Consider the following 27,085-nt stretch of genomic DNA (forward strand, 5'->3'; position numbering starts at 1 on the left):
AGCCAACCTCCACTCCCACACGTGTGTCTGCATTTAATAGTGCATTTTTGAGCGAGAAAAAAAAAACAACTAAAGCTGTTCTGGTGATTGATTTAGAGGACCCAGCTCTGCTTAAATTCCCAGTATATTAAGACAGTGCTAACCTCAAGGACTCCACCAAAGCTCTACCCTGGCAGGGCTAATGCAGAGCAACAAACCGATTTCAGAAAAAGCATCTGGGACAAAGGCAATGTGGTGACAATTGGGTTACTTGGGAAAATCAAATATAAGAATCCATTTATGCCTGTGATATATTCTGAACACATCTCCTTAGGAACTGTCTTGACATAGACAAGCATATCCTTAAGCTGCCCTGATATAAACATTATTCAGATACCCACACTCAATGCCGCCAGCCATTCCCAAATCCCAGAGCTTCTTTATTTACTCTCCTTTCTCAGATTCTCAGCCAGGGGTGGGTACCACTTCCTCCAGGGGCCTTTTGGAGGTGTATGGGGATGTTTTAGTCTCATATGGACACTGCTGGTGTCAGGGTCCAAGAATGGTAAGCATCCTACATTGAATAGGACAGTCCCACGCAGTAAAGAACTGCCTCACCCAAAAAGTTGGTGACACCCTACTAAGAAATGGGACAAAAGAGCAGCAACTCAAGTACCCAACTTCTTGAAGGCCTACACTTGGTGCAAGGGACATCACAGGAAAGCCTCCCCACTTCCTGCTTCAAATGAAAGAGGAAGTGCCTTCAGGGAGGGCATGGTACCCAAGCCATTAGGGTGATGGAACTCTTGCAACTTATACTCTGTCACTGGCTTGCTGTTCATATCCTGGACCCTCCTGGGTGTGGTTCTGCAAGACCGTCTTGAATGGGGGAATGAATTATAGAAAGCTGAAAGGGGAAGGATTAGTGAAAGCAGCCCTGCCAATCCTTGGGGTCTAAGGAGTTTACATGTTTCCTGCCTGGAGGTTGAGTCAAATGGAAAGGCAGGTCAGCATCATGTGCTAGCATGACTTGGTGGCAGGAGAGACACTAACAGAAGGAGGTGTCCCCTGCTCTTTCCCAACCTGTGCCCATAGCAACTGGTCCATCATCAAGAAAGATAACCAGGAGCTGGCTTCTATCCCGGTAGGGGAGGGCACATCTCTCAAGCTCCCATCCCAGGTCTCCATACAAAGATACTGAATGTGATAAACAGATTCTGCCAGCTCTTATCTTGACTAATAATAACTAATACTAATACTAGAATAACAGCGATTACCTGGTTGATTGAGGGTTTCATGTGTGCCAGCCTTGGTGCCAAGCATCCTATTTTCTGCTGATCCTGAACAATGTAGGGGTTAGGGGTGCTGACTCCCCATGCCATTGGAAATCCACGTATAACTTTTGACTCCCCCGAAACAACTGCTAACAGCCTACTGTTGACCAGAAGCCTTACTGATAACATAAACAGTTAACACATATTTTGTGTTTTATGTGTATTATATACCAAATTCTTACAATAAAGTAAGCTAAAGAAAAGAAAATAGAAATAAGAAATTTCAAAATGAGAAAATACAGTTACTATTTCCTAAGTGGAAATGAACCATCATAAAGTTCTTCACTCTCCAAAGAATGGTGGGTGGAGGGCATCTTTGTGTTCAGCAGGCAGAGGAGGAGGAAGAGGAGGGGTTGTCTTGCTGTGGCAGAGGCAGAAGAAAATTTGTATCTAAGTGGATCCATGTAGTTCCAACCCATGTTGTTCAAGGGTCAATTGTATCCCTCCCCTTAATCTTCACAAAGCCTCTACAAGGTAGATGGCTTTAACCCCATTTTACAGATGAAAAAACAGGCTGGAGATTAAGGCTGGGAATTTTCAAGGGCTGTGTGTCTGTGCAGGCTGCTAGGAGAGCTCTGTGTGGAAGACTGGCTAAGCCTTCATTTACATAAAAAAATCAACAACTTTCTTAACATTCATTTAGGAAACAGAGGTGCATTGAGTGGCTTCCCTGTGCCAGGTGGTGCACTAGGAACAAGGGGCCACCTGGAGAATAAAACAAAGGCCTCACCCTGGAGGAACTCACCATCTAGTGGTGGAGAAAGACCATCAGGTGTAACAATTCACAAATAATCACCAAATCCAAGAGCTGTGAAAAAATCAGACAAGGTACAGAGATCTAAGAATAACAAGTAAGGGCACCTTAGATGGGATAATCAGGAAACACTGCCCTAAAGAAGTAGCCTTTGGGCTGAGGCTTGAGGGATGAGAAAGGGAAGAAGGGAAGTGGGGGGCTTTGGCTCTAATGCTCAGGCCCTGGAATGCTGAGATTAGACATCTCCCAGTGGGGAGATGGGTACCTCAATTCCTCAGAGAAAGTGGAGAACCTTAAAGGCAGGAGGCGTGTGTAGACAGCCCTCACAAGCCAGGAGGGAGCTTATGAGCCTGTAGCCTGCAGCCTGTGACCAAGCCCAGGGTGGATGGGGAAGGGTAGCACTGATTGAGTGATGTTTTCAAATCTCCTCCAACCAAATCTTAGAAACCTGCTGTCAGTACTGTCAGGGAGAAAATTGCAAATTAGATTCAGTTTTCCTTGAGATCCTAAGGAGAAGAGTATGCCTGGGTAGTTGACTAACCAGGAAGTCCATCCCATATTCTCACTGCAACCTTCACTCATTAGCAAGTGTGCACTGCACGTTGCCTGTGTGCCCAGCTGGCATCACACCACCCTGTGATGGCTTATTGTCCTGTCTCTGTCTAGAGAACTTCCTCCTGAGAGCGGGAGCCACGTGTTAACTAAACCAGGGAGACAGTATTGAGTCATGGCTCTGAGCATGGGGTCTGAAGTTAGGCAACCTGGGTTCCAAACCAGGTTCTACCACTCAGTAATTGTGTAACCTTGAGCAAGTTACATACCTGCCTTAAGCCCCAGTTTTCTCACCTGTAAAGACTGGATAATAGCAGTGCCTACTTCAAAGGGCCTTTGAGAGTATTAACCGAGCTTACATTCACAAAGCACCTAGAAACAGTAAGCAACAAATGCAAGCTACCTTTAATAATCATGAATGTTTGTTGAGAGATTACTCCAGTTTGAACAAGAGACCAATATTACTGAGCCCAGTTCTGTGCCTGATTTGGTGCTAGGCACATGCAGGTTTGTTACTTTATTTAACAGCACCCGCCCCCATTTTACTGATCAGGAAGGCTCAAAGAGGTAACGTGACTTGTCAGAGAGCACAGAGCCAAGGCGGGATCTAAAATCAGCTCCTCTGTCACTGGGCTTGGTGACCTGTCCCCAAGGCCAGAGAGGCCTGGGAAGCAAGACTCTCCAAAGAATGGTGGGTGGAGGGCAAGAGACTCAGTCCATCTCTCGTTAGTGAGTCTGAACATGGGCCCACTGTGGAGCTGCTAATGACTGCTTCTTCCCAGGCTGCAGGAGCTTAATAAAAGTCATGCAAAACTCACTGTTTACAACTCTAATTGCGGAGTTTGGACATGAAGTGAAAAACATATCATGTGGAATGAATAACAAATCAAGCAGCTCCTTTTTTTAGCATGGAAGCTGCAGGAGCAGCCCAGAGTTCACCATCACTTGGTGCAGAGAAGGTTAGCACTGCGGCACTAACATCTGTGTGCCTATAACATCCGTGGGCTCCCTCCCTGTCTGCCTGCACCCCCCACACTGAGCTGATGTGTCCAGGCAGGAGACGGCTGGTCTGCCTCTCTTTTGCAACTCCGAAAAGAGAAATGGAAATAAGGTTCTTTCTAAACACAGGGTGGGAAGCTGGCTGGGTGCTCACCTCACCCAGAGAATGGGCACCAGCTCTGGGTGGCCTGAGAATCAGGGATAACTGCAGGCAGGTTCCAGTAGGCAGCTGTGAAAGTCCTTTGGGCCATGCCCTGTGGAGGCCGTGGAATCTAAGGAGGCAGTGCTGCTGGAGAAAGCAGGGCTGCTGGATGCTAGCCCTCCTCTTCCCAGCCTTCACCGTGGGAGCAGTTGCTCCTGGCTGTGACACAGTAAAACCTATAATCATGTTCTAGGACTTATGGCCTACACACTCAACTATTGGTGGTGGGACCTAGGGACATCTTTACATGTTTGAGCCAAATGAGGATAAGGTGGTTTTAAGATTACATCAACTGACATACTGAAAGTGTCTAGCAGAGACGGGCACATACTAATTATGTGTGTGTATGTGTGTGTGTGTGTGTATGTGTGTGTACATACAGAAGTAAATACATAAACACATATATAAATATTATATATTAAGACATAAAAATAATATAACCCACAGTTATATGGTATTTCCTATGAACTAAACTTTAAGTTATAGATACTTGAGGTAAAGAGAAATTATGTATTCTGTCCCAGGTCACAAGCCAACCAGTGGCAGAGCTGAGATTCACAGCCAGGTGAACCTGGCAAGGTCCGTTCACGTCCTTTCAGTGGGGTCATCAGGAAGGAATGAGACTACAGGCTGGATTATTGAAACTCACTCTGTCATCACTTACCCATGAGCAGACAGTCAGAAGAGCACGTTCCTGAGCTCTGGAACACAGGCAAGGATACATTAGGCATGGGGTCTTCATGGATTCTCAAAGGGCTGCTGGAATGAAGGGAGCCACCCCAGCCCAGGGACACTGGAGTGGGGATAACCGCAGGTTTTCAGCCCAACTCTTAGCCTCCAATGTCCCCTTTCTTCACCCGTGGAGAGTTTGCTCTTGGGTGAGGCATAGTAACACCTGCCATCACCATCACATGCGGGGCACTGGGCTAGGCACCATGGCATACAGGCCATCACATCCCTCACAATACTTCAGTGATGTGCAAGTTACATCCCAGTTTTACAGATTATGAACCTAACCTAACTGAGGTTAGAAAGATCAGATCACTTGCCCCTGTCACACATGTGGTACGGGCAGAACAGGGCCTGGACCCCAACCCTTATCGGACCTCTTGTCTGCACTCTTTCTACCACATTGCACATCCACCAATGCCCTGGGTCCTCTGGAGCAAAGAACACCCCCTCAAACAACCACCCTGCACCGAGAAACGGAACGTGCGGCAAGCAGAAGCTGAGAGCCTCACAGGGCCAGTCCCCACATCACCCTGTACTGATGTGAACGGTGGTCCCTGGAACCAGGCGAGGTGACAGCTCAGAGGACAATACATACAGAGACCCAATTAACACTATCTGGATTAGCCCCTAAATAATGCAGAGCTGGAGGTGACCAGGCAAAGCTGCAGGAGTGTGTGAGGCTCCCCCGAACAGTACCCTGTCAGGGCTCCCAATACCATTCACCAGCAGGCGCCTGAGCAATGGAACCACACGCCACAGAGTCACGGAGGGCACAACTTCATCATGGTAAAGCCAAGAAATAAACTCAGGGCTTTTTCCAAACTGCACAGCCACCCAGTGCCTGGTATTCTTATTTATTTACAGACAAAAATCATAGAAAACTGGAGAAATTTGCCAAAGGCCACAGAGTAGTGGCTAGACACTTAAACTCTTGGCTCACAAAGGAAAAGTTTTGCAATTGTCTCTGAGACGTGACGTGAAAGGTCTGGGGGTGCAAGCACAATCCATGAGAGGTCTTTAATGCCCCTGCAGACACTGGGGCCAATACCACGCAGGGGAGAGGTGATGGCTTCATGGAATTCATCTCCAGCTTAAAATAGAGTACTTCTTTCATCTCAACTCTAATCTTTAAACCTTGAGTCAAAGCACTTCCTGAAGCATAAACGTGGCAGCTTTAGTATTTCAAAAACATCAGAAGGAATTAAAGTCGCTTTCATCTTTCTTCTCCTATAACCAAGAATTTACCTTTCCATAGAAAGAGCACTCCCCCGAAACCCCCATATCTTTTACTGTCTAATAAATTTAGGCAGAAAGAACAGAAGAAATCCCCAGACCTGGTTTTATTCCTGCTCTCTCTTTTTGTGGGCTAGTGGGAAGGCAGTGTGGAGCAGTAGCTTGCAAGATTTCATTGTATAAACTGTGATCATCTAAGTTCCTGCCTCCCTCTCCAGACAGGAACTCCTCCAGGGCAGGGACTTGGGCAAAGCTGCCTTTTTGTCTTATAATGCTTGGCATAAAATAATACTCAACACATGTTCATTGGATGAACAAATGAATGAGTGATTGACTGAATAAAGACCTGGTGGGGAGACCCCACTATTGTATGTTTCCCACCAGAAGAAATTTTCCAGGCTGTTACACTAATCAGGGCTAATATTCTCAGTTATTCTGAGGATTGCTTGAAATTTGCTGCTAATTTAAATAAAATGGTTATGTTTACGCATTAACTAATTAGCATGGTTCTCAGCAGCTTCACCTCACTAATTGGATTAGTTACACTCCATTTTCTCCTATCCAAGGCCTTCTCTGAGACCTGGGAATATCACAACGACAACAGAGTGAACTTTTTCAATGGCATTGAAGCACAGTCTCTCAAAAGGTTTAAACAGAGATGTGAAACCTGTCCCTTTGTCCGGCCCAAGATGTCTTTGGGTCTCCAATATTTTTGGGCCCCACTGGATCCCACTATAAGTTGCTCCACAAAACTCTTCCTATCGCTTTTTAATCACAGCATTTTGACTGGTGGGAGATGGTATCTCATGGTGGTTTTGATTTGCATTTCTGTGATGATTAGTAATGATGAGCATTTTTTCATTGTTTGTTGGCTGCTTGTATGTCTTCCTTTGAGGACTATCTGCTCATGTCCTTTGCCCATTCTTAATGGGGTATTTGTTTTTGCTTGTTGATTTAAGTTCCTTATAGATTCTGGATCGCAGAGCTTTATCAGATGCATAGTTTGTGAATATTTGCTCCCATTCTGTATGTTGTCTGTTTACTCTGTTAATAGTTTCTTTTGCTATGCAGAAATTCTTTAGGTTCCACTTGTCAGTTTTGTTTTTTATTGCCAGACCAAGCTTCTTCTTCAAGGAAAATGAAACTTTCCAAAATATGAGGACTACATAAAAGACAATCTATCATATGTTTGATGCATGAATGAATGAAACAATGAAGGAGAAACTGGAAGTCAAAATACTGGCATCCTTCCTAGTCCCATCTTTGCCAGTAACTTGCAGTATGACTTCAGGCAAGTCAGTTCACATCCCAGATGCCATTTTCTTATTATTATTTTTTTTATTTGTCAGAGGTAACATTGATTTAGAAAATATCTAAGTTCTTGTGACAAAGACAAGACCTGGACACACAGAAAAACCACAACTTGCTACCCCTCTGAGTCAGGCAGGACCATGTTACCAGGTCTGGCCAATGATATGAGAGAGGAAGTGATAGGAGACACTTTTTGGCCTAGAAAGTGAGAGTCAGGTCTCCATTTCCACTTGGAGGTGACCCGGGTTGGATTGTGTCACCCCAAAATTCATATGTGAAAGTCCTAACCCCCAGTACCTCATAATGTAATCTTATTTGGAAATAGAGTCATTGCAGATATAATTACATTTGCATGAGGTCACACAGAAGTAGAATGGACCCCTTAATCCAACATGAGTAGTGTCCTTATAAAAAGGGACAATTTGTACACAGACACACAGACTGATAATGCCATGAGAAGTATGATGTTAAGCTGCTACAAGCCAAGGGACCAGCAAAAGTTAGGAAAGAGCCTGGAGTAAAATCTTTCCTAGGCCTTCAGAGGGAGCTTGGCCCTACTGAGACCAATCTCAAACTTCTAAGCTGCAGAATTGTGAGACATGTTCTGTTGTTTAAGCCATGCAGCTTGTGGTACTTTGTTATGGCAGCCCCAGGAAACTTCTGCAGGGGAAAAGGTCACATGGTCAAACTGTGACCCATAAGAGTCACTGAGTCACTAGTGGCCTAGAGTGTCCCTCAACCTTCAACAAACTTTGTGAAAAGAGTAAGAAAAATACCTGAAACCTAGAAATAAGGCAAAAACAAAGAGGGGAGGTGGCCTGTCGTTTTAATATTATCCTAGGACATTAACGGGCACACCCAAGAGTATATAATTTTCCAAGAGAATGTACTCATGTTTGACTTTGCTATTTACCTTTTGATTCTCACTCAGACACTATGAAGTTGTACGCTAACTCCTAGATTTCTGTCTGTGTAGAAAAGATCACATGAAAAGCTATAATTTTATTTCCCCATAGGACATGAACCACTTTTGCGTTTAATCTCTCCATTTTATTTTAACATTTTTCTTTAGAAAATGCCTACAGATACTCAGTTCCTCAAATGCACTCAGTACCTGCTTAACCATCTTACAAAGTCAGCAAGATGAACGGGGCCAGCCTGCAGTCCTGCCTTCTTGCGCTTCCTACACTTTCACCATTCTTGGCCATTGCTGCTGAAATCCAAGTCATGAAGCTCAAATGTTGCCCATATGTAATGCTCAAGAGAGAAACAAGTTCAAATCTTGGCTGTGGTGAAGATTTGAAGATTAGAAAATAGAGAATAGTCTGTTTCTAGCACCAGAATGTAGCTTCATAAGGACAGTCACTTTTTTCTGGTTCATCCCTGTTTCCCAGGGCCAAGAACGGTATCTGGCACATGAATGCTGTTCATTGAAAAGGAGCAATATGGACACAGACACACACGGAGAATGTTATGTGAAGGGTAGAGTTATGCTGCTATGAGCCATTACCTTGATTTGGACAAGGTAATGAATTAAAAAGTCATAGAATTCCAGGGTGCAAACGCCCTTAGGAATTCCTTACCTTAAGAGCCTACATGATATAAAAATCCTTCAGAATGTCCCCAGAGCCTGCCAAACATGGCTCAGTGCTGATGACAGAGATGTCAGAATAACCTGAGCCAATGATTGGGAAGTGTTTCCTCATGCCCAGCCAAAACTCTGCGTCCTTATAATTTGGAAGGAGTTTTAACGTCCCCCTTAAATGTTCTCTTTTTAAGCTAAACAATTCCTATTCTATTAATTCAAGGACACAGTCTCGAGTGTCTTTACCAATCTGGTAATAATAACAATAGCCAACATTTAGTAAGCAATGACTGTGTATCAGGTTTTGTTCTCTAAACACTTTATGTGCATTGATTTATTTAACCCTTATAACAACTCTGCAAAGTTGGCACTACTATATTCTCTCTTATGTTGCTACAAGTCAAGGGGCCACCAACCACCAGCCAATTTCATTCCAGGCAACAAAATTGAAGCATGAGGAGACACTCACCTAACAGACTCAGTTAGTAAGTGGCATGGCTGGGATTTAAACCCATATAGTCTGGTTCTTAATCACTGTATATTGCCTCAGAAATTGTCTTTCAGCATTTTCAGGCTTCCTATCAAGTGTGATGTTTAGGGATGAATATGTAAGGTTCCATAGGAGAGGTCAGAAATACCATTACCCTGCGTTGCTTTATATTCCCCAGGCAACAATGTGAAGTGCCACCTCCATCTCCTGCAGTTGTACAGTGCACAACCTGCACAATGGCATGTGACAGTTCCATCCCCATATGCATGACTTTCCCAAAGCTCTCCTTGTCCTATGTGGCCATGGTAACAAGAAAGATTTTGCTGAGAGCTGCCAGTAGGAGGGGGTGACATCCCTGAAAATGCATGTTGAATGTTTGATTTGGGCCAAGTCTGCAGGATTCAGAGGATCTTTGGGGTCCTCACCTTTCCACAGTCTCCTTCTGAGATGTACCCTGACTTCATCCTCAGGTAGCACATCTTAGAGTACCCCTTTTCTTACTCTTCCATGAGCAGTGAACTTCTTGCAGTCTGGAAGATGCCTTTGGGAAGTCTTGCCAGACAGCATCCCCTTACCCTTCACTCATCCCCTACCCCTGCATTTATCATGGGTGGATGTAGGAGCTCAGGTTGGGAATACACAGCCCATCCCCAGGATAACCTTGTCCTTTCCAGCTCTCCCAGCTCAGTGGGCAGGCCACAGCCTCAACAGAGTCCTGCCACAGCAGCATCCCTACCCCTTCCTGGGAAATGTGTATAATCTGAGACTGGTCCCAAACCTCCCTACACAGCACTGACAGTTGTGCATCTGAGCACAGCCTGGCGTGAAAGGTCACCCAGACACCAAGTGCTCCCTGTACAGCCCAGCTGCTGTGGCTTTGGGGGATGGGGAAGGGAGACCCAAGTCTTTGAGACTTGCTGCAGCTTCACATCAAGAAGCTTATTTACAAAGGCAGTTCCTAGCATTCCTGGCAAGCACAAATTCACAGTTTCCCAGGCCAACTGAATTTCAAAACAAAGGAATTAGAGATAAGCAGATTGTCAGAGCTGGGAGTGTTGGGCCTAAAGAAACCCAGTCCAGCTTCATCATCTGCAGACAGAAATACAGGCTCAGATGAAACTCATCAGTGGTGAGAGTGGTCAAAACAATCCTTACCTTTGGGTGGAGGTATGACCAAGAGGACAAATGAGGAAGCCTTCTGGAATCATAGGTTTAAACTTAATGGTGATCATACAGTGTATACAAAGTTAAGAATTGTGCACTTAAGATTTGTGTATTTTAGTGTAAAATTCTACCTCAATAAAATAGTAAAACAAAATAAAAGCCCAGAGAAGATTAAGGTGATGTTGCAATTGTGTGGCAAGACAAACCCTTGAACTCAAGCATCCCAATGCCCACTTCACTGCCCTTTCCTTAACTCCCTTACATTTTTGGTGCCATAGTAACTCAGTGATGCTCCAGTAGTTTATGGGTGGGTTTTCTGTTTTGTTTTGTTTATTTGAGATGGAGTCTCATACTCTGTCACTCAGGCTGGAGGGCAGTGGTGCAATCTCAGCTCACCACAACCTCTGCCTCCCAGGTTCAAGTGATTCTCCAGCCTCAGCCTTCCGAGTAGCTGGAATTACAGGTGTGCGCCACCATGCCTGGCTAATTTTTTTGTATTTTTAGTAGAGACAGGGTTTTGCCATGTTGGCTAGGCTGGTCTCTAACTCCTGACCTCAGGTGATCTGCCTGCCTCGGCCTCCCAAAGTGCTGGGATTACAGGTGTGGGCCACCGTGCCTGGCCTATGGGTAGGTTTTGACCAGGGCAGGCCCCCATGGCAGATGGCACCATGGGGTCAAGGAAAGTCAGTCCAGGGTTGGTTGCAGCTAGAACCTTGAGGGTATTTACACTGAATAGGAGTCAGGATTAGAGTGGAGTAATAATGGTAACACTATCCTTATAGAAATACCAATAGATAACATTTATTGAGGACTTACTACATACCAGGTATTGTTTTAAATATTTTACATGTGTTAAATCCTCACAACAACCTTTTTGGTGTATCTACCATTATTAATCCACATTTTACAAATTTAAAAATTAGGCCCAGATTTTAAAACCTTGCCAAGATTTTACAACTAGAAAGGTTCAAAGCTGGCATTTAGATTCAGGCAATCTGGCTCCAGAATCCACACTGTAACTATGACAGATAATGTCCCATATTGTATCATCTGCAGCTGGTAGAGAACTGGCAGCCTCTGCTTAGGCCAATACCTACCATCACACAGACAAAACATTCAACATTTGTCCAATGGTCTAGATAAGATCACAAGTATCAGAAAGCAGAGCAAGAATTTGTGGAAAGACCAACTACTTGTGACCTGGCTACCTTGGTCCACATTCAAGGATAACATGAAGACATTCTATGCTGAAAACCCAGGTGCCCAACTTCATTAATAATCAGAGAACTGCAAATTAAAACCACAGAGTGATAGTACTATACCCCCACTGCAATGGCTATAAAAATATGGGTAATACCAAATGTTGGCAAGGATGTAGAGCAACTAGAACTCTAATATAAAGCTGGGAGAAGTAAGAATTGGTACAACAATTTTGGAAAATTGTTTGGCAGTGTATTCGTTGGCTCAGGCTGTCACAAAGTACCACAGACTAGGTGGCATAAATAACAAATTTATTTTCTCACAGTTCTGGAGGCTGGGAAGTCCAAGATCAAGATGCTGGCCAATTTAGTTTCTGCTGAGGAACTACTTCGTGGCTTGTAGACAGCTGCTGTATCACTGTGTCTTTCATGGCAGAGAGAAAAGAAAGCTAGTGATCAAGCTCTATGATGTCTACTCTTATAAGGACACTAATCCTATCAGATTAGGGCACCACCCTTATGACCTGACTTGACCTTAATTACTTCCTCACTTGAAATACTACCAGGGTCAGGGTTTCAACATATGATTTTCAAGGAGGGGCACAATGCAGTCCATAACAATCTGCCCCTGGCTTCCCCAAATGCATGTTTTTAAGGCGTGCAAAATACATCATTCCATCCCAACAGCCCCAAAGGTCTTAACTCATTCTAGCATCAACTCTAAAGTTCAAAGTCTCAACTAAATATCATCTACATCAGGTAAATGAGACTCCAAGTACAATTCATCCCAAGGAAAAATTTCTCTTCGAATGTGAGCCTGTGGAATTAGATCAGTCATGTGGTTCCAAAACACAACTGTGGGAAAGGCATAGAATAGATAATTCTCATTCCAGAAGGAGACATCAGAATGAAGGAAAGAGTGATGAGTCCCAAGCAAGCTCAAAATCTTTGCAAGTCAAATTCCATTAGCTCTTAAGGCTCGAGAATAGCCCTCTTTGGCTCAATGCTCTGCCCTCCAGGCCCACTGGGGTGCCAGCATCACTACCATGGCTGTGTGGGGTGGCCCTGGCCCTTAGGCTAGACAGGGCACCAGCCCTTCTCCTGGCCTTATGTGGGAGTGGCAGTCCTGACAATCCCTAAAAATGCCTTTTGCATCATTCTTCCTTTTCTTGAGGAATAGAGCACACTGACAGCCAAATAGCTCTATGGTCCTTACGGTCCTATGGACTCCAAAGTCGAACAGCATTCTTTCATTCCATCCCACTTTCTCTGTCTCCCCTTTAGTTCAAACTGGCAGTCTCTCTACAGGTGTAATTTCATCTCTATTCCTGACTTCTGTTGAAATGACTGGCAAAGTCCACCTAAGTCAAACTCATGTTCTCTTTATCATGAGCCACACCTTAGCATTCTTTTCAGAAAGAGCTTTCTCAGTTTTTTGCAACATGGATAGCTGATAATTCTTCAAATCTTTAAGTTAAGGTTAAGTGAGGTCACAGGGATACAGCCCTGACCTGACAGGATTAGCATCCTTATGAGAATAGACACCAGAGAGCTCATTGTTGTGTGCTATCTGCCTCTCGCATGTGAGGACACAGCAAGAAGGTGGCCATCTTCAAGATAAGAAGGGAGCCCTCACCAGACACTGAATTGGCCAGCACTCTGATCTTGGGCTTCCCAGCCTCCAGAACTGTGAGAAAATAAGTTTATGTGGTTTAAGGCCTGTGATATTTTGTTTTGGAAACCTGAGCAGACTAATACAGGCAATGTATACTAAAAGTGAACATATGTCAATCCTATGATTCAACAATTCTGCTTCTGGGCATAAATCCAAAAGAAGTGAGCATATATGTATACCAAACGACATGATCAAGGCTGTTCATAGCAGCAGTATTCATGATGCTTCCAAACTGGCCGTAGTTCAAGTGTCCATCAGCAGTTGAATAGATCATGAATTATGGTATACTTATAAAATGGAATACTACATAGTAGTTAAAATGAACAAATTACAACTACATGTAATAGCAGGGATGTATCTCAGAAATGTAATGATGAAAGAGTTCCCTTTTCACCACATCCATGCCAACATCTATTGGTTTTTGACTTTTTAGTTAGGCCATTCTTGCAGGAGTAAGGTGGTATTTCATCATTGTTTTAATTTGCATTTCCCTGATGATTAGTGATGCAGAGCATTTTTTTCATATGTCTGTTGACTGTTTGTATATCTTCTTTTGAGAATTGTCTATTCATATCCTTTGCCCACTTTGTGATGAGATTATTTTTTGTTGTTGTTGTTGTTGATTTGTTGAGCTCCTTGTAGATTCTGGATATTTATCCTTTGTTGGATGCATAGTTTGTGAATATTTTCTCCCACACTGTGGGTTGTCTGTTTAATGATTATTTCTTTTGGTGTGTGGAACACTTTTACACTGCTGGTGGGAATATAAATTAGTACAACCACTATGGAAAACAGTATGGATATTCCTTCAAGAACTGAAAGTAGAACTACCATTTGATCCAGCAATCCCACTACTGGGTATCTACCCAAAGGAAAAGAAGTCATTATATGAAAAAGATGCATGCACACGCATGTTTATAGCAGCACAATTCACAATTGCAAAACTATGGAACCAACCTAAGTGCCCATCAACCAACGAGTGGATAAAGAAAATGTGGTATATATTCATCATGGAATACTAATCAGCCATAAAAAGAAATAAAATAATGTCTTTTGCAGTAACTTGGATGAAGCTGAAGGCCATTATTCTAAGTGAAGTAATCCAGGAATGAAAAACCAAATATCGTATGATTTCGCTTTTATATAAGTGGGAGCTAAGCTATGAGGAGGCAAAGGCATAAGAATGACATAATGGATTTTGGGGATGTGGTGGGGAAGGTTGGGAAGAGGGGTGAGGAATAAAAGAGTACATACTGGGTACATTGTGCACTGCTTGGGTGATGGGTGTACTAAAATTTCAGAAATCACCACTGAAGAACTTATCCAAGTATCCATGTAACCAAAACCACCTGAATCTCAAAAACCATTGAAATAAAAATAAAAATTAAAAAAATATAATTATGAAAGAAGTCAACATAAGAAAATATATACTATATAATCCTACTTATGTAGAATTCAAAATCAGGCAGCAATAGTCTTATTTTTGATCTGGGTGTGTTCAGTCTGGAAATTGATTAAGCTGTACACTTATAATTCATGTATTCCCTGTATATATGTTTTACTTCAATATAATGTTTAAAAAGATAGTCACTCATTAAAAATGTCACACCATTGTAACAATGAAGAATGTGTTGCCATACTGGGTCCTGTGGGCGTAGCCTGATCTGCTGGCCTGCAATTAACCAGCCAGTAATGTCACAGCAACTCAGTCCCCCAAAAGGACAAGATGGTAGTGGTGACAATGGCCAGTCCCTAGGAGGGCTCATCATTCACACACATAGTGACATACATGTCATGATGTCCTTCAGTTGTGTGTTTCGGTAGGCAACAGCTCTTTTAAATACTCTTTTAATTGTAATTGCACACATAGGCATATCTTATATGCTCAAATATCTTTTTAAATCATTGTGTACTTCTGGAGATAAGTACACTCTGGGAATGTTATCAATTCAGAACAGGTCAGCCTATGACATTCTTGGTCAAGGGTTGTCTGCTGTACTTTGTTCAACGAACCATTTCTCTTGCCTGTGTCTTGGCATCCTCTTTGAGTATCTGAAGCTTAGACTATGAATGGAGAATTTGTAAGAATAAATTATTTTCCCGGTAGCTGCCCTTCATTCTCCACCAGGAGAAAGTCAGAAGAAGAGCTGGAAAGAAGGCCCGTGGCTATAAATTTTGGTCCCAGCTATGATCTACTAAAGGGCAGAGCTGAAGACCATGCCATGGCATTCTGAAGGGACTCGGACATTTCAGGGAGCTTGGGAGAACCTCCCACTCTTGCTAGGGAGCAGCTTGGTTGTCAGAGTCAGAACTGTGATGTACCCATAGTTTCCCCAAAGGAAGCAGGTGTTTCTCTTTAGAAATGTAACCCCTTTTATCCTTCCCATCCTGGAGGATCCTGGAGTCATAGCATCCACTCCCCCACCTTCCTTCCAGGCAAGGCAGATGTGACCCATCCTCTTCAGCTCACAAGGATGTGCCCTAATGAAAAGCCCCAGAGGCCCCTGGTCCCAGAGCTGCCATGACAGAGCCTAGCTCTCCTTCCCCATGCCAGGCACTCACATGCACACTCCTGGCACAGGAATCTCTTAGAGGACTCACCTGAGGCGTCATCCCATGGCATATGTACATGATGGGGACATTCTCTGTATCTGGCCCCTGGTCAAGACACAAATCAGTCTTCAGAGAATTCTGCAGCTGAACATCAGAGACCAGACGGCCACACCACAGAGAGAGGAACAGAAAGAGCAAATGCATTAACTCTGGAGAAACAAGTATTCTGCTGGACAGATTTCATTTCCATAATCAGCCCAAGGCCCTTGAACACTATAGAACCAACAAGCACCAGCTTTTGCCTTGCATAAAGGTGCTGAGGGGAGACCAGCCTCCTTTGAAGGAGAAACACTTACATGTCATTAAACAGTGAGCTGGGTTCTGGGAGTTGAGACAGTCTGGGCAAATATAAGAGATACACATGCATGTGCACACACAAGACAGTGCTTGCTCTTCAGCTCATGCATATCACACACAAGATGGTGCTTGCTCTTCAGCCCCTCCACCTCCTCAGGGGTGGAACAACAGCCTTCAAGTGTCCCTGAGGGAAATCTTTGCTCTTGAATGTTGGGGAAAATGGGCAACATGTTAGCTATTTTCAGGCCTCAGAGGTCCCCTGGGACCAGACGCTCTCTGCCTCCTGCAGACCCAGCAGTGGCTTGGCCAGGCCCCATGGTGGCCCACCTGCTTAGGGTCTTCCATAGTGGGAGGTCAGGTGGTAGAATAAGAGAGGAGGGGGCCAGGGTGGGAGCAGGAGAAGAGAACGGCATCTGTTACCCTCACCTACGGGTGGATGGATCCAGTCTTGGCAATTAACACATGTCTGGGTAAGAGAGCTGACATTCAATGTCACTTTCTTGCTTACACCCACTCTCAGCCCTCGGAAAGGGTAGCCCATTGTCCTCATGGCCCTGCTCACTGGCCACAATTGAGTGGACCATGGTGGGCACTGATCCACACTTCAGAATTAATCACTCTCTTTCTCTCCCTCTCTCCTCCCCATCTCATCACTCTCTTATCTGTCTTAGGAACCTAAACAGGACCCAGAGACTGTAATTGGTGGGTGGTGGCCACTAGAATTGCAAGGCTGTTTAAACTGGGCATGGGGGGGTTCTGTTGGCCATGGCCATGTTCAAGCAGAGAAAGCCAGTTGTGAACAAGGATGTGATGATGCACGAGGCAGACAGAAGGAGAGACAAGAGAGACCATCTTGCCCCTGCGGCAGCTTCAGTGGCTTCCCAGCTGTAGTGTCCGTGTCCAACTGTACTTCAGTTCCTACTCCTGTAAGAGTCTATGGTACCTTCACCCACCTCACCTTAACTTGAGCTGGCTTGACTGGGGTTCTCTCCTTAGACATCAAAACACTCTGCCCAGAACAGGGGACTGGAGAACAGAATCCAGGGAAGACAAGGACAAGAGGCCACAGGGAGGCCATCTATCTAGGGGGAGGCCAGAGACAGCAGCAGGGCCTTTGTACTCCTGATGGCTTGTGGCAGGAGTGAAATGAAGCCAATGAAGAGGCATGAGATGGAGCTGACAACCAGAGGCCCATGTGTGCTCCAAGCATACCCTGTTCCTAACAGGGGACAAGGAACAGAGTTGAATTCTTTTCTTTTGAGCTTCCTTTCCTCTACTGGGTGGTAGCACCTTTAATCCCAAACTCACAGTTCAGAGATTCTGAAGAAATACTGTATGAACGTGTGTCTCAGGCAGAGCCCCCGGTAGCATTTCTGCAGCAAATCCTCCATTATAAACCAATTCCTTGGTTTGCCTTAGTGGGAAGAGCATATGTAAACACACTTTGTTCTTGTCCTACAGCCCACGAAGAGGTGGGTGTCATATCTAAAGCCAAGCACTGTAACCCGTTAGGAAAATCTGCTAACTGCTGTTGCAAAGAGGAAGGCCTGGAGAGCCCTGATGTTAGACTTGGCTTTCCCCTGGGTTCTTAATGCCAGTGCTTGGGTGAGAGGGTAGGTGTCTTTTGATAAAGTCCTCCCTGGCTCTGTGTCGTTCCTGCCCACCCCCCACCCCCACCACCCCTTAGGCAGGTAGTCCACTGAAGCAGCTAGAAGCAACAGGCTGGGATGGAAACCTGGCTCCAGTTGTGGGGTCTTGAATAAAGCAATGTAACTCCTTCCTGTTTGTTTTCTCCCCTATAAAAGAGGAATAATAATAGTGCCTACCTCATAAGACTGTTATGAGGATTAAGTGAAACAATATCTGCAAGTGCTTAGCATAGGGCCTGGCAAATAACAAATGTTGCAATAATTGTCGGCTGCTATTATTACTGCTATAACCTTCCTCAAAGCCATTCAGGGAAACCAGCTTTTAGGAACGCGTCTATGTGTCAGGTACCATGTGAAGTGCTTTCCACATATGTCTCACCTAATTGTCATAATGACTAGCCAGGATGAAGGAACTGTGGTGTAGGAACAAGCTCCACTCTCCTCCCTGTCTGTAGTGCTATTCAGCCTGTGTGGACACTTCCCCACATCGCCCTTGGTCTTGGCCTCCTCTTTGCCTCTTCCCTTGGCTCTCAGCTTATCTGCCACTCTGGAAGCCTTTCCCAACCCAAGTCTTGTATGAGATCACTGCCCTGTGCTTCACTAGCACCCCATTTCTCTTAGGGTAGCACTTAACCAGTTGCATTCTTGTTCCTTCTTCACTTGTTTGTCTCCCCTGTTAGTCATCAGACTGGGTCTCAGTCTCATTGGATATCATATAGGCCAGGCACAAAGGAGACAGTCAATACTTGTTGAGTGGGTGAGTGAGTGGGTACATGAAAAACATGAGTAAATGAATGGCATTCCCAAATGAATGGAATCATAGTCGGGCAAGTGATAGAGCTGGTCTGTCAGACTCCAAAACCCAAGCTCTTTCCATAATGCAAATGGCTATAATCCTGAGACTGTAAAATATGCCCTATGAAATGGCATTACTGTGACCACTAAGGTTTTGCAGCTTGTCAAGTTTACATAGCCATTAAGGGGCAAAGCTAACATTCAGAAGCCAGGCATGTCTGTTTCCAGATGCCCCTCCATCTCTACTCTCAGCACCAGAGCTGTGATTAATCCAATGCTCTCCCATCTCTTGGACATGGAGCTCAATGATCCAGGGGAAACTTATGCCCACACGATGGGGCCCACAGGTCCTCAGGCCTGCAGGAGTCATTAATGGGGCCCATTAGTGGATTAATGGGCTGGGCTATAGACTTGATACTGGCTCGACTCAGAGTCCCAGAAGTCATTTGTCCTGAACAATGTCATTTGGTCATGAGTTGGAATAGAAAAAGGAAAAAGAAATTATGCTCCTGAAAAGGCATCTGGTCTCTTCATTTTAGGATAAAAATAATTACCAGGAAGAATGAGTCAGACCCAGCAAATACTCTTGCTATTGTGGCTGCATCCCACTTTGCCCATCTTCAGCCAGGTTGCCCCCATTAAGAGTTTATTATGCTCTTTGACAAGCAGGCATGTCTCTGCTCATGTAGGGGCTCGGCCCATGGAGGAGGCAGGAGGGAGGGGAGGCTGGCTGGGCCCTGAGCAGTGGCGGGCTGATGAATGTGCAGGGGGTCAGAGTCCTCTGCCAGCCGCAGGGATGGCTAACACAGCTCAGCCCTTTGGGATGACAAGCGAATGGTTTTCAGTGTGACAGTAAAAATAGGCCCGGCTCTGAACTCAGACAGATCTAGATCACAACCCCGTATTTTCCACTTACTATTTGACAAACCAAATGTTTCTGGGGGTGGCATGGAGGGGCTACATGGTAAACCTTTGCACATGTGTATAAGATGAGATGTTTTTGCTTGGAGGATGAGAATGCCTTTGGCCAGGACCCAAAATTGCAGTGGGCACATGTACGCACCTCTACTGTTACTGCTTCCCCTGCCTCTCTGGGGGAGTTTGGCTAATCCTGCTTAGCCACAGCTGACAGCCTGCTGAGAACATGAATCCAGAAGCTTGCCCTGGCTCACGGAGGGTTGGGGCCAATAGTTTCTCTGGAGCCACAGCAGCATAACTCTCCTTTTAGGATTGGGTTCCACCATGGCCAAGCAGCCCACATAGCTTGCTATGGGTAGAGTGTGGGGCATCAAAGGCAGCTGTGTCTTCAGGATGGTTCTGGGGAGGTGAATGGGACAGATAGGCACCTTACAGTGCAATGTGTTTCCGTGGTGACAACAGGATCTGGAGACTCAGGTACTACCTAGGCAGCACTAGCTGAGGTGTTTGCTGAGATGTGAATTGCACCAGACTGAGAAGTGGAGAGATGAGAGGTCACTGCATGGTTCTCTTGGGATATGTCAACCATGCCATGGGGACACTCATGGGAGGATAAGACTGTCTCCTACAAGCTGGTATTCTGGATAACAGAGACCCTGGGGCTAGAGGGGGTGGGTCTAGGATTCCAGTTCTGTCTGCTTTGGAATCCTAGGATGTATATAACAGTTTGGGGGTGCATAGGGAGCACTGAGACCAATCTCTCAGCAGATTCTTCCCACTCATAGGCAATTGTCCTGTTCATCTGAGGCAGGCTTTGAACTCAGCTCTAACCACAGCTCATCAAAAGAAGAGACCTCAGTTCTTCCTTCAAGTTTTCATCTTGAGATATCAAAAAAGGTCTGAGGGGACACTCTCCAAAGGAAAGAATCAGAGTGATACCAGAAGCTGGTTTTTTAGACTTGGTTTCACTGCTGATTATGTGAGCTTGTGAAAATCACTCTTTGACTCTGTTTCCCCATCTGTGACATGGAGATAATATAATTAATCCTACAGAGTAGTCTTGGGGGCTTGTCATGGCAAAAGCTTATGTGTTCAGACTGTAAGTCAGCAAAAGCCAGGCGAGATAGCCAAAAATCAATCAAAATACCATTTAAAATACCTTATGGCATTTGACCTGTATGGTCCAGGGAATATTGAGAAAATGGGAGAGTTTATCATATTCGAAGTATTTTAACTTTAGACAGAAAATACATTTTCATCTACGGTCACATATCTACAAGTATTAGATTTTCTTTTACTCTACGGGGATAGTACTGAATTACCCCCGTTTAACAGAGGAAGAAACTGAGGCCCATGACATTAAGACACTTACCTGGGAAGCAGCCTGGTTAAGATTTGAACCAGGTCTGTCTGACTCCAAACCTATGCTCTGCCCCTTCCACCTTGTTCCCTCTCATCAGGGAGAACTGCTCTGTGCCCATCAACAAGCAGTACTAAAAATACAGCAAATATAATCAACTCAAGATGGCTCTGTTTCTAGAACTCTTCTCAGGGAGGCTCTGCATGTGAATGGAAGGCATCAGCCCCTTGGTAGGGGAGGCACACAGGGTGACTCATAGACCCTCAGGCACCCCAGCTGGGAAAACAGCAGGTGTTTGTTACCTTACCTTTCAATCTTAAGCTAACTGCTTTATTGTGTGTTTTATTAAGTGGAATATGCAGGTGTGGGGCCAGAGCTGAATTGCTTAGGACTATAAAGGAGAGACAAGTACCTCTCTCAAGGGACTGGAGGGGTTTGGGCTGTAAAAGTCAAGGCTTGCAGGTGCAGAACCCGCGCCCGCTCCCCAGGCCTACTGCAGTTCTTCATGGGAGCAGCTGAGAGGCTCTTTCCCTCCTCTCTCTTTCTTCACTATGCTTCTTTCTGTCTGTGTCTGAATAAAACCCGGAGGAGGCCAGCTCCTTACCACTCCGTAGGCAATGATGTCTGAGTACATCCTCATCTCTGGGTACACGCTGACCAGGTACCACCGGAAGGTCTTGCACTGCAGCTGTTTCCTCAGAGCCTTCCTTGCGGTGATGTCCCCGATGTCAATTCCTGAATCCTGCACAGGGACGCGGAAGCAGAGATGAAGCCACTCCCAGGTTGCAGCTTCTCCCCAAACTCTACTTTGGCATGACCTTGTGCCGCCAACCAAGATTCCTAGAGACTAGTGAAGGGACCATGTGGCACGTTAACTCTTGCATTTTCCCACGGGCACCTTAACCCCATAACCATCCTCATTTAGACTACGAAACATGAGGTCGGCATTGCCGGGCACTGTCATCAAAGGCCATTGAAAATAAAGATGCCAAATCCTTAAAGAAAAAAAAAAAGCTATAGTCTGGATGTAGATGAAAGATGGGAAGAATCCATCTGAATAAAGCTTTTCCCTACCTCAAGAGGCAAAGTGAGAGATTCTGAGCTTTAAGGTGAGAAAGAGAGGGGAAGGAAAAAGCTTTGAGATGAAATGATGCTAATTCTAATACTATTCCTAAGAATCATAACAGCTAAGGCTTAAACATTTCCAGAGTGCTAGGCTGTATTCTGAATGAGATATGCAGTATATATTTATATTTATTTACTTTTATTTATATGTATGTATGTTGTCCCATTCACACCTATAAAACAGCACCACATAATCCTCCTTTATGGATGATGAGTTGAGACAAAGAGAGGTTCAGTAACCTCCTGGGTAACTTGCCCAAGGCCCCACAACTAATAAATGGTGGAGCTGAGATTTGAACCCAATTAACCTGGGTCTAGAGTTTCTGCTTTTAATGTTACTCTGTGTGTTTGGAAGATGCCATTCTTCTGCCTCCTCAGACGAAGTCCTTGCAGGAGAAGCAGACTCCTTCAGCCTGGGAGTCTTGGTGTCTAGAGTACTTGTTTCCCTCCTTTCTCAGGAGCATCCGTGAGGTGGCCCCTGAGCCAGCATGGTGCAGCAGCCAGGGAGCAGAAGTGAGACGTGAATGTGTCCAGGAGTGAGAAGGCTAGAGAAGCGCCCCTCCCCACATTGCTTGTAGAGTAGGCTTGGGCAGCACTAAGAATTCCTGGGCCTGCATACCAGCTGTTGAATGGGGCACAGAATTGGCTGAGAAAAAGCTGATGCAAAAGCAGAGGCTGCAGAAGGGTCCATCCTCTGGGGATCTGATGAAGACCCAGTGCGTCTCAGAGGATGACACCATGGCAGGGATGAAGGCCAGCATGCAGATGGGCATGTGGTATCCCATAAGATGCCAACCCAGAGTGGAGGGCAGATGAAGTAGTGAGCTCTCTCTCACCGACACTGTGGTCCATACGCTCTCTGTGTAAATCCCTGGTTCAAACATCAACTCCAGGGATCAAGTTACTGAGGTCAGGCAGATTTTGTCTAAAATATCTGAGAAAGATCACAAAAATGGCTGCATTTATCTGGACATGAACAAGGCAAATTTTTGACATCAGACAATGTAGGCTTGAGTGAAAACACAATTTAGATATAAAAGAGATAGATTCCTTTTTGCTCACAAGAGTTCAGGCAATATAAAAATTTGAACCTGCTACAGCCTGAAGGTTAAAGTTCTAGAATGACAAGGAGCTATTTTGGCTTCCTAGTACTTCTTAATGACCTCATCTGTGACTTGTGTGCAGCACACTCCTGCCCAGAGCCTTCTCTGCAGCTGTTATCCGAGCCTTTCTCTGCTAGACTCTGGCTCCTTAAGGTCAGGAAACTTCCATCAGACTTACCTCTGTGCCCCCAGTCCTAGCACCGAGCATGAGCTACATTGCTGGGTGGAGAAAATATTTATGAAGTGGTGAACACAGGAACTGGCAATAGATGTAATCTACTTTCCACTCCGACTCCAAAGCATTCATTAAGTATCAACCATTTACACTCCACGGTACTTTATCTTTATATCAGAAAACTGTCCCAGGACCCATCCATTCCTTCTCCCTTTGTGTTATAATTGCCTTTATGTGACTAAATTTAACACTGTGTCTGTTTTATAGGGAGCCACTAGAAGAACCTGTCTCACAAAGGCCTCTGTGTTTTCCTAAACTTCTGGGTTCCCACAGGAAAAGTATCTTTCTGCACTTAGGAACAGGGCAAAGTTTGCCTCCCTCCACATGATCGAGTAAAAGATGAGAGAGACACAATCCACCAGGTGGCCATCTTCTGCGACGAAGCTCAAGCACTAGCCCTTTGTTCAGCTTATCTTTCTGAGTATGAAGTCCCCTTCCCGTTCCTGTGTATTAATTGACTTTTGCCTTTCCGTTTTAATAGTTCAGCATATCTGCACTGTGTGTTTACTGTAAATTTCATCAAACCCATCTTCAAAGCAGGAGGCATACACTGAGAAGAAAGTAAACCTCTGAGAAGGTCACCTTGGCCCTTATTAGAGAACAATAAATGCATCTTCCTCTTTTGCCAAATACTTGGTGTAGTGAGTTGAACTGTGGCCTTCTCTAAAATTCATGTCTACCCGGAGCCTCTGAATGCGACTTTATTTGGAACGAGGGTCTTTGCAGATATAATTAATTCAGGATCTCAAAATGAAATCATCCTGCATTTAGGGCTTGCCTAAATTATGACCGTATGTGACTATATATGACTGAAATGACTGATGTCTTTATAAGAGGAAAAAAGAGTGGTCTGGACACACATAGAGACAAAGAGGAGAAGGCCATGTGAAGACAGAGGCTGAGACTAAGGTGATACATCCACAACCAGGGACCCCTCAGGGCCACCAGAAGCTGGCCAAGGCAAGGAAGGACGCTCCCGCCTCGAGACGCTGGAGGGAGCACAGCTCTGCTGGCACCTGGATGTTAGAGAATAAATTTCTGTTGTTTGAAGCCATCAAGTTCATGGTAATTTGTTACCATAGCCCTAGGAAACAAATATATTAACTTAGCCACATAAAAGCGTCCAGTATTGCAGCCACATAGTCACAAAATTCCTTATAGCCAGACTTAAAGGAGGGCTATCACTGAAGCACATGACAAGCCATCCCTGGCACTCAGCCTGTCTTTGGGCAAGAGAAGCAGTCTAGAGCTCCTGAACTCTGCTTAAGAAAATATTGATGTTTTGCTGCAGACTTTCTGTTTATTGATAAATAAACTGATTTTCAGTTAAAGTAGCAGGTTGCAAGAGGTGAAGGCTCTTCGGCCTTTCAAAAGCTGGGGACTGGACATGCTAAGGGAGCAGGTGAGAGGGCCAGTTCTGCTCAGTGCACAGCTCTGAGGAGGCCTCAGCTTAGAAGGCAACAAGCAGAGGGTATCTGCCCAGCATGAGCATTTTACAACTGTGGAAGGAAAGTATAGGGCATAAACAATCACAGCACCAACAAGAGTTAACACTTAACTAGCGCTTTCTGTGTGCCAAGCACTGATCAAAGTCTTTACATGTATTAACTTATTTAATTCTCAAGGCAGCCACCTGGGCAGGGTTGACAGGCTCCAGCTCCATATTTGCAGCTGGGATGCTGTAGACGAAAGGTTAAGTAAATTGGGAACAGATGTGCTTGCAGCTGAGGAAAAGGGATTGGGGCATAGCTATCTCAGGGGCAGCTGGTAAACCTCCTAGGGAAACTGTGTGAAGCATATAGCATCCATGCATCCTCCTTCTTCTTTTCCAACTGACCTTTACCAAACACCTGTTTATTATGTGTCAGACACTATCCTAAACACTCTGTATACAAATAAGAATACGTCACACTATCGGCCTGAAAGGAGAGTCTGGGAGTTTCAGACAAGTAAACATACTCTTTGTGAACAAGTGTGAGGCATGGAAAGGAAGAGAAAGTGAAAGAGAGAATAGAAGAGGGGCCTCATTCTTCTTACATTGTGTGGAGGCCAGGATTGGGGGCAAAGGAGGTAAGCAGTCAAAGAAGGCTTCCTGGAGTAAGCAACACTTGAGGTGGGTTTGAAAAAAGGGGAAGGACGAGCTAAATAGGTGTTACCCAAACCTGGCCACCCTAACCTCTCATCTGGAGGGCTTTTTAGAGATTCTGGCACCTACCGCTCAAAATCCTCTCTGAGGATGAGACCCAGATGAGTATTTTTTAAAAAGCTCTCCAAGTGATTCTGATGCAGTTGGTCTGAAGGTCTGCTTTTAGGAGTCACTAACCAAGGAAGAAAGGGATTACACACACCGCCAGCAGACTCACTCATTAATAAGCGTTAGCAAGGCGTCACCAAGCTCTTACCATGCGCTCTGCCTTGTGCTAGATATAATAACACAAAAATGTAAAGCAGTCTGTCCTCAGAGGGCCCATGGTGTATTGTGGTGGTTCTCAGTGGTTCTGAAGAACTTTCTCAAAAAACAGATTCCAGGGGCCCCTTCCAAACCAATTAAGTGGTCATCTGTGGGGGTGGAGCCCAAGTGATTTTGAAGTTCAGCCAGATTTGAAAACCACTGTTCTAATGAGAGGGAGACTTTTAGATAACAGAACACTCTTTCACAGGCTGGTCATGCAATGACAGAGATATATATAGGAGGGGGAGCTCTTTCCCCAGTTGGAGCTGGCTTTCTAGAGGGGGGATCCCTGGAGCTAGTCTCAAAGGATGGGGAAGATTTAGTACGGGTGGTCATACAGGAAGAGGTAGAGGGTAGGGAATTCCAAGCAGGATGAGCAAGCACTGAGTCGTGAGAAACAGCATGGCATGGACGGTGTGTAATGGGCAGTTCCCATAGTCAACACAGTGTATGCAGACTTCAAAACAGGGAGTGGTGGGCAGCGGGGTTAAAATACAGGCAGAGGAGAAAGCATGGGAACCTTTGATGCCAAACACTGGGCTTTGTGTTTGATTTTGTACATAGAAGGAGTCATTTAAAGATTTTTTTTTTTTTTTTTTTTTTGAGACAGAGTCTTGCTCTGTCACCCAGGCTGGAGTGCAGTGGCACAACCACGGCTCACTGGAACCTCTGCCTCCCAGGTTAAAACGATTCTCCTGCCTCAGTCTCCTGAGTAGCTGGGATTACAGGCACGTGCCACCAAGCCTGGCTAATTTTTGTATTTTTAGTAGAGATGGGGTTTCACCATGTTGGCCAGGCTGTTCTGAACTCCTAACCCCAAGTGATCCACCCGCCAAAGTGCTAGCATTACAGGTGTGAGCCACTGCACCTAGCCTCATTTAAAGATTTTAAGCAGGGCAATGGCATGGTCGTTGTGAGTGTTTTATAGATAACTTTGGGTATTGTAGAGGATAGATTTGAAGGAGATAAAGACTCAAGCCAGGAAAACCAGCGGAAGCTTGTAGCAGAGAAAAAAACAGGGCCTGAATGCAGACATGAGAGGAGGTTGGGGTGGGAAGGAGGGCTTGTGATTGACTGGGACAGAGCATTGAGAGCGAGGAAGATTGAAGGATGATGTCAGTTTCAAACTCATGTGTCTGGAAGATGGTAGCACCATGAACTGTGACAGAATGAGAACAGGAGCAGATCTGGAGGAAGAAGGTGGGTTTGGCTGGTCAGATTCAGTCTGAGTGCCTATGGGAATAGCCAAGAGGAGATGTCCAGCTGGCAGTTGGAGATGTGAGTCTGAAAGTGAAGGCAGAAGTCAGGGGTAGAGATATTAATTAGGGA

General features: G+C 45.0%; 1 protein-coding gene across 8 annotated transcripts in view; it reads right to left on the reverse strand.

The window, feature by feature from the left end:
- GALNT18 (polypeptide N-acetylgalactosaminyltransferase 18) overlaps positions 1-27,085 on the reverse strand; it is a 361,437-nt gene that overhangs the window by 40,096 nt on the left and 294,256 nt on the right. For 6 of the 8 annotated variants that reach the window (XM_017948635.3, XM_017948633.3, XM_031653335.1 and 3 more), the window contains 2 exons: positions 21,446-21,583; positions 15,811-15,906 (listed from right to left, as the gene is read on the reverse strand). In XM_017948635.3, the coding sequence (XP_017804124.1) occupies positions 15,811-15,906; positions 21,446-21,583 (234 nt within the window). Of the gene's footprint in view, positions 1-1,477; positions 2,992-15,810; positions 15,907-21,445; positions 21,584-27,085 lie in introns of those variants that run through there. The other 2 variants (XR_004177488.1, XM_017948638.3) reach the window with 2 other exon arrangements.

Source organism: Papio anubis, chromosome 12 (assembly GCF_008728515.1).
Source record: "Papio anubis isolate 15944 chromosome 12, Panubis1.0, whole genome shotgun sequence".
NCBI classification, from domain to species: Eukaryota; Metazoa; Chordata; class Mammalia; order Primates; family Cercopithecidae; genus Papio; species Papio anubis.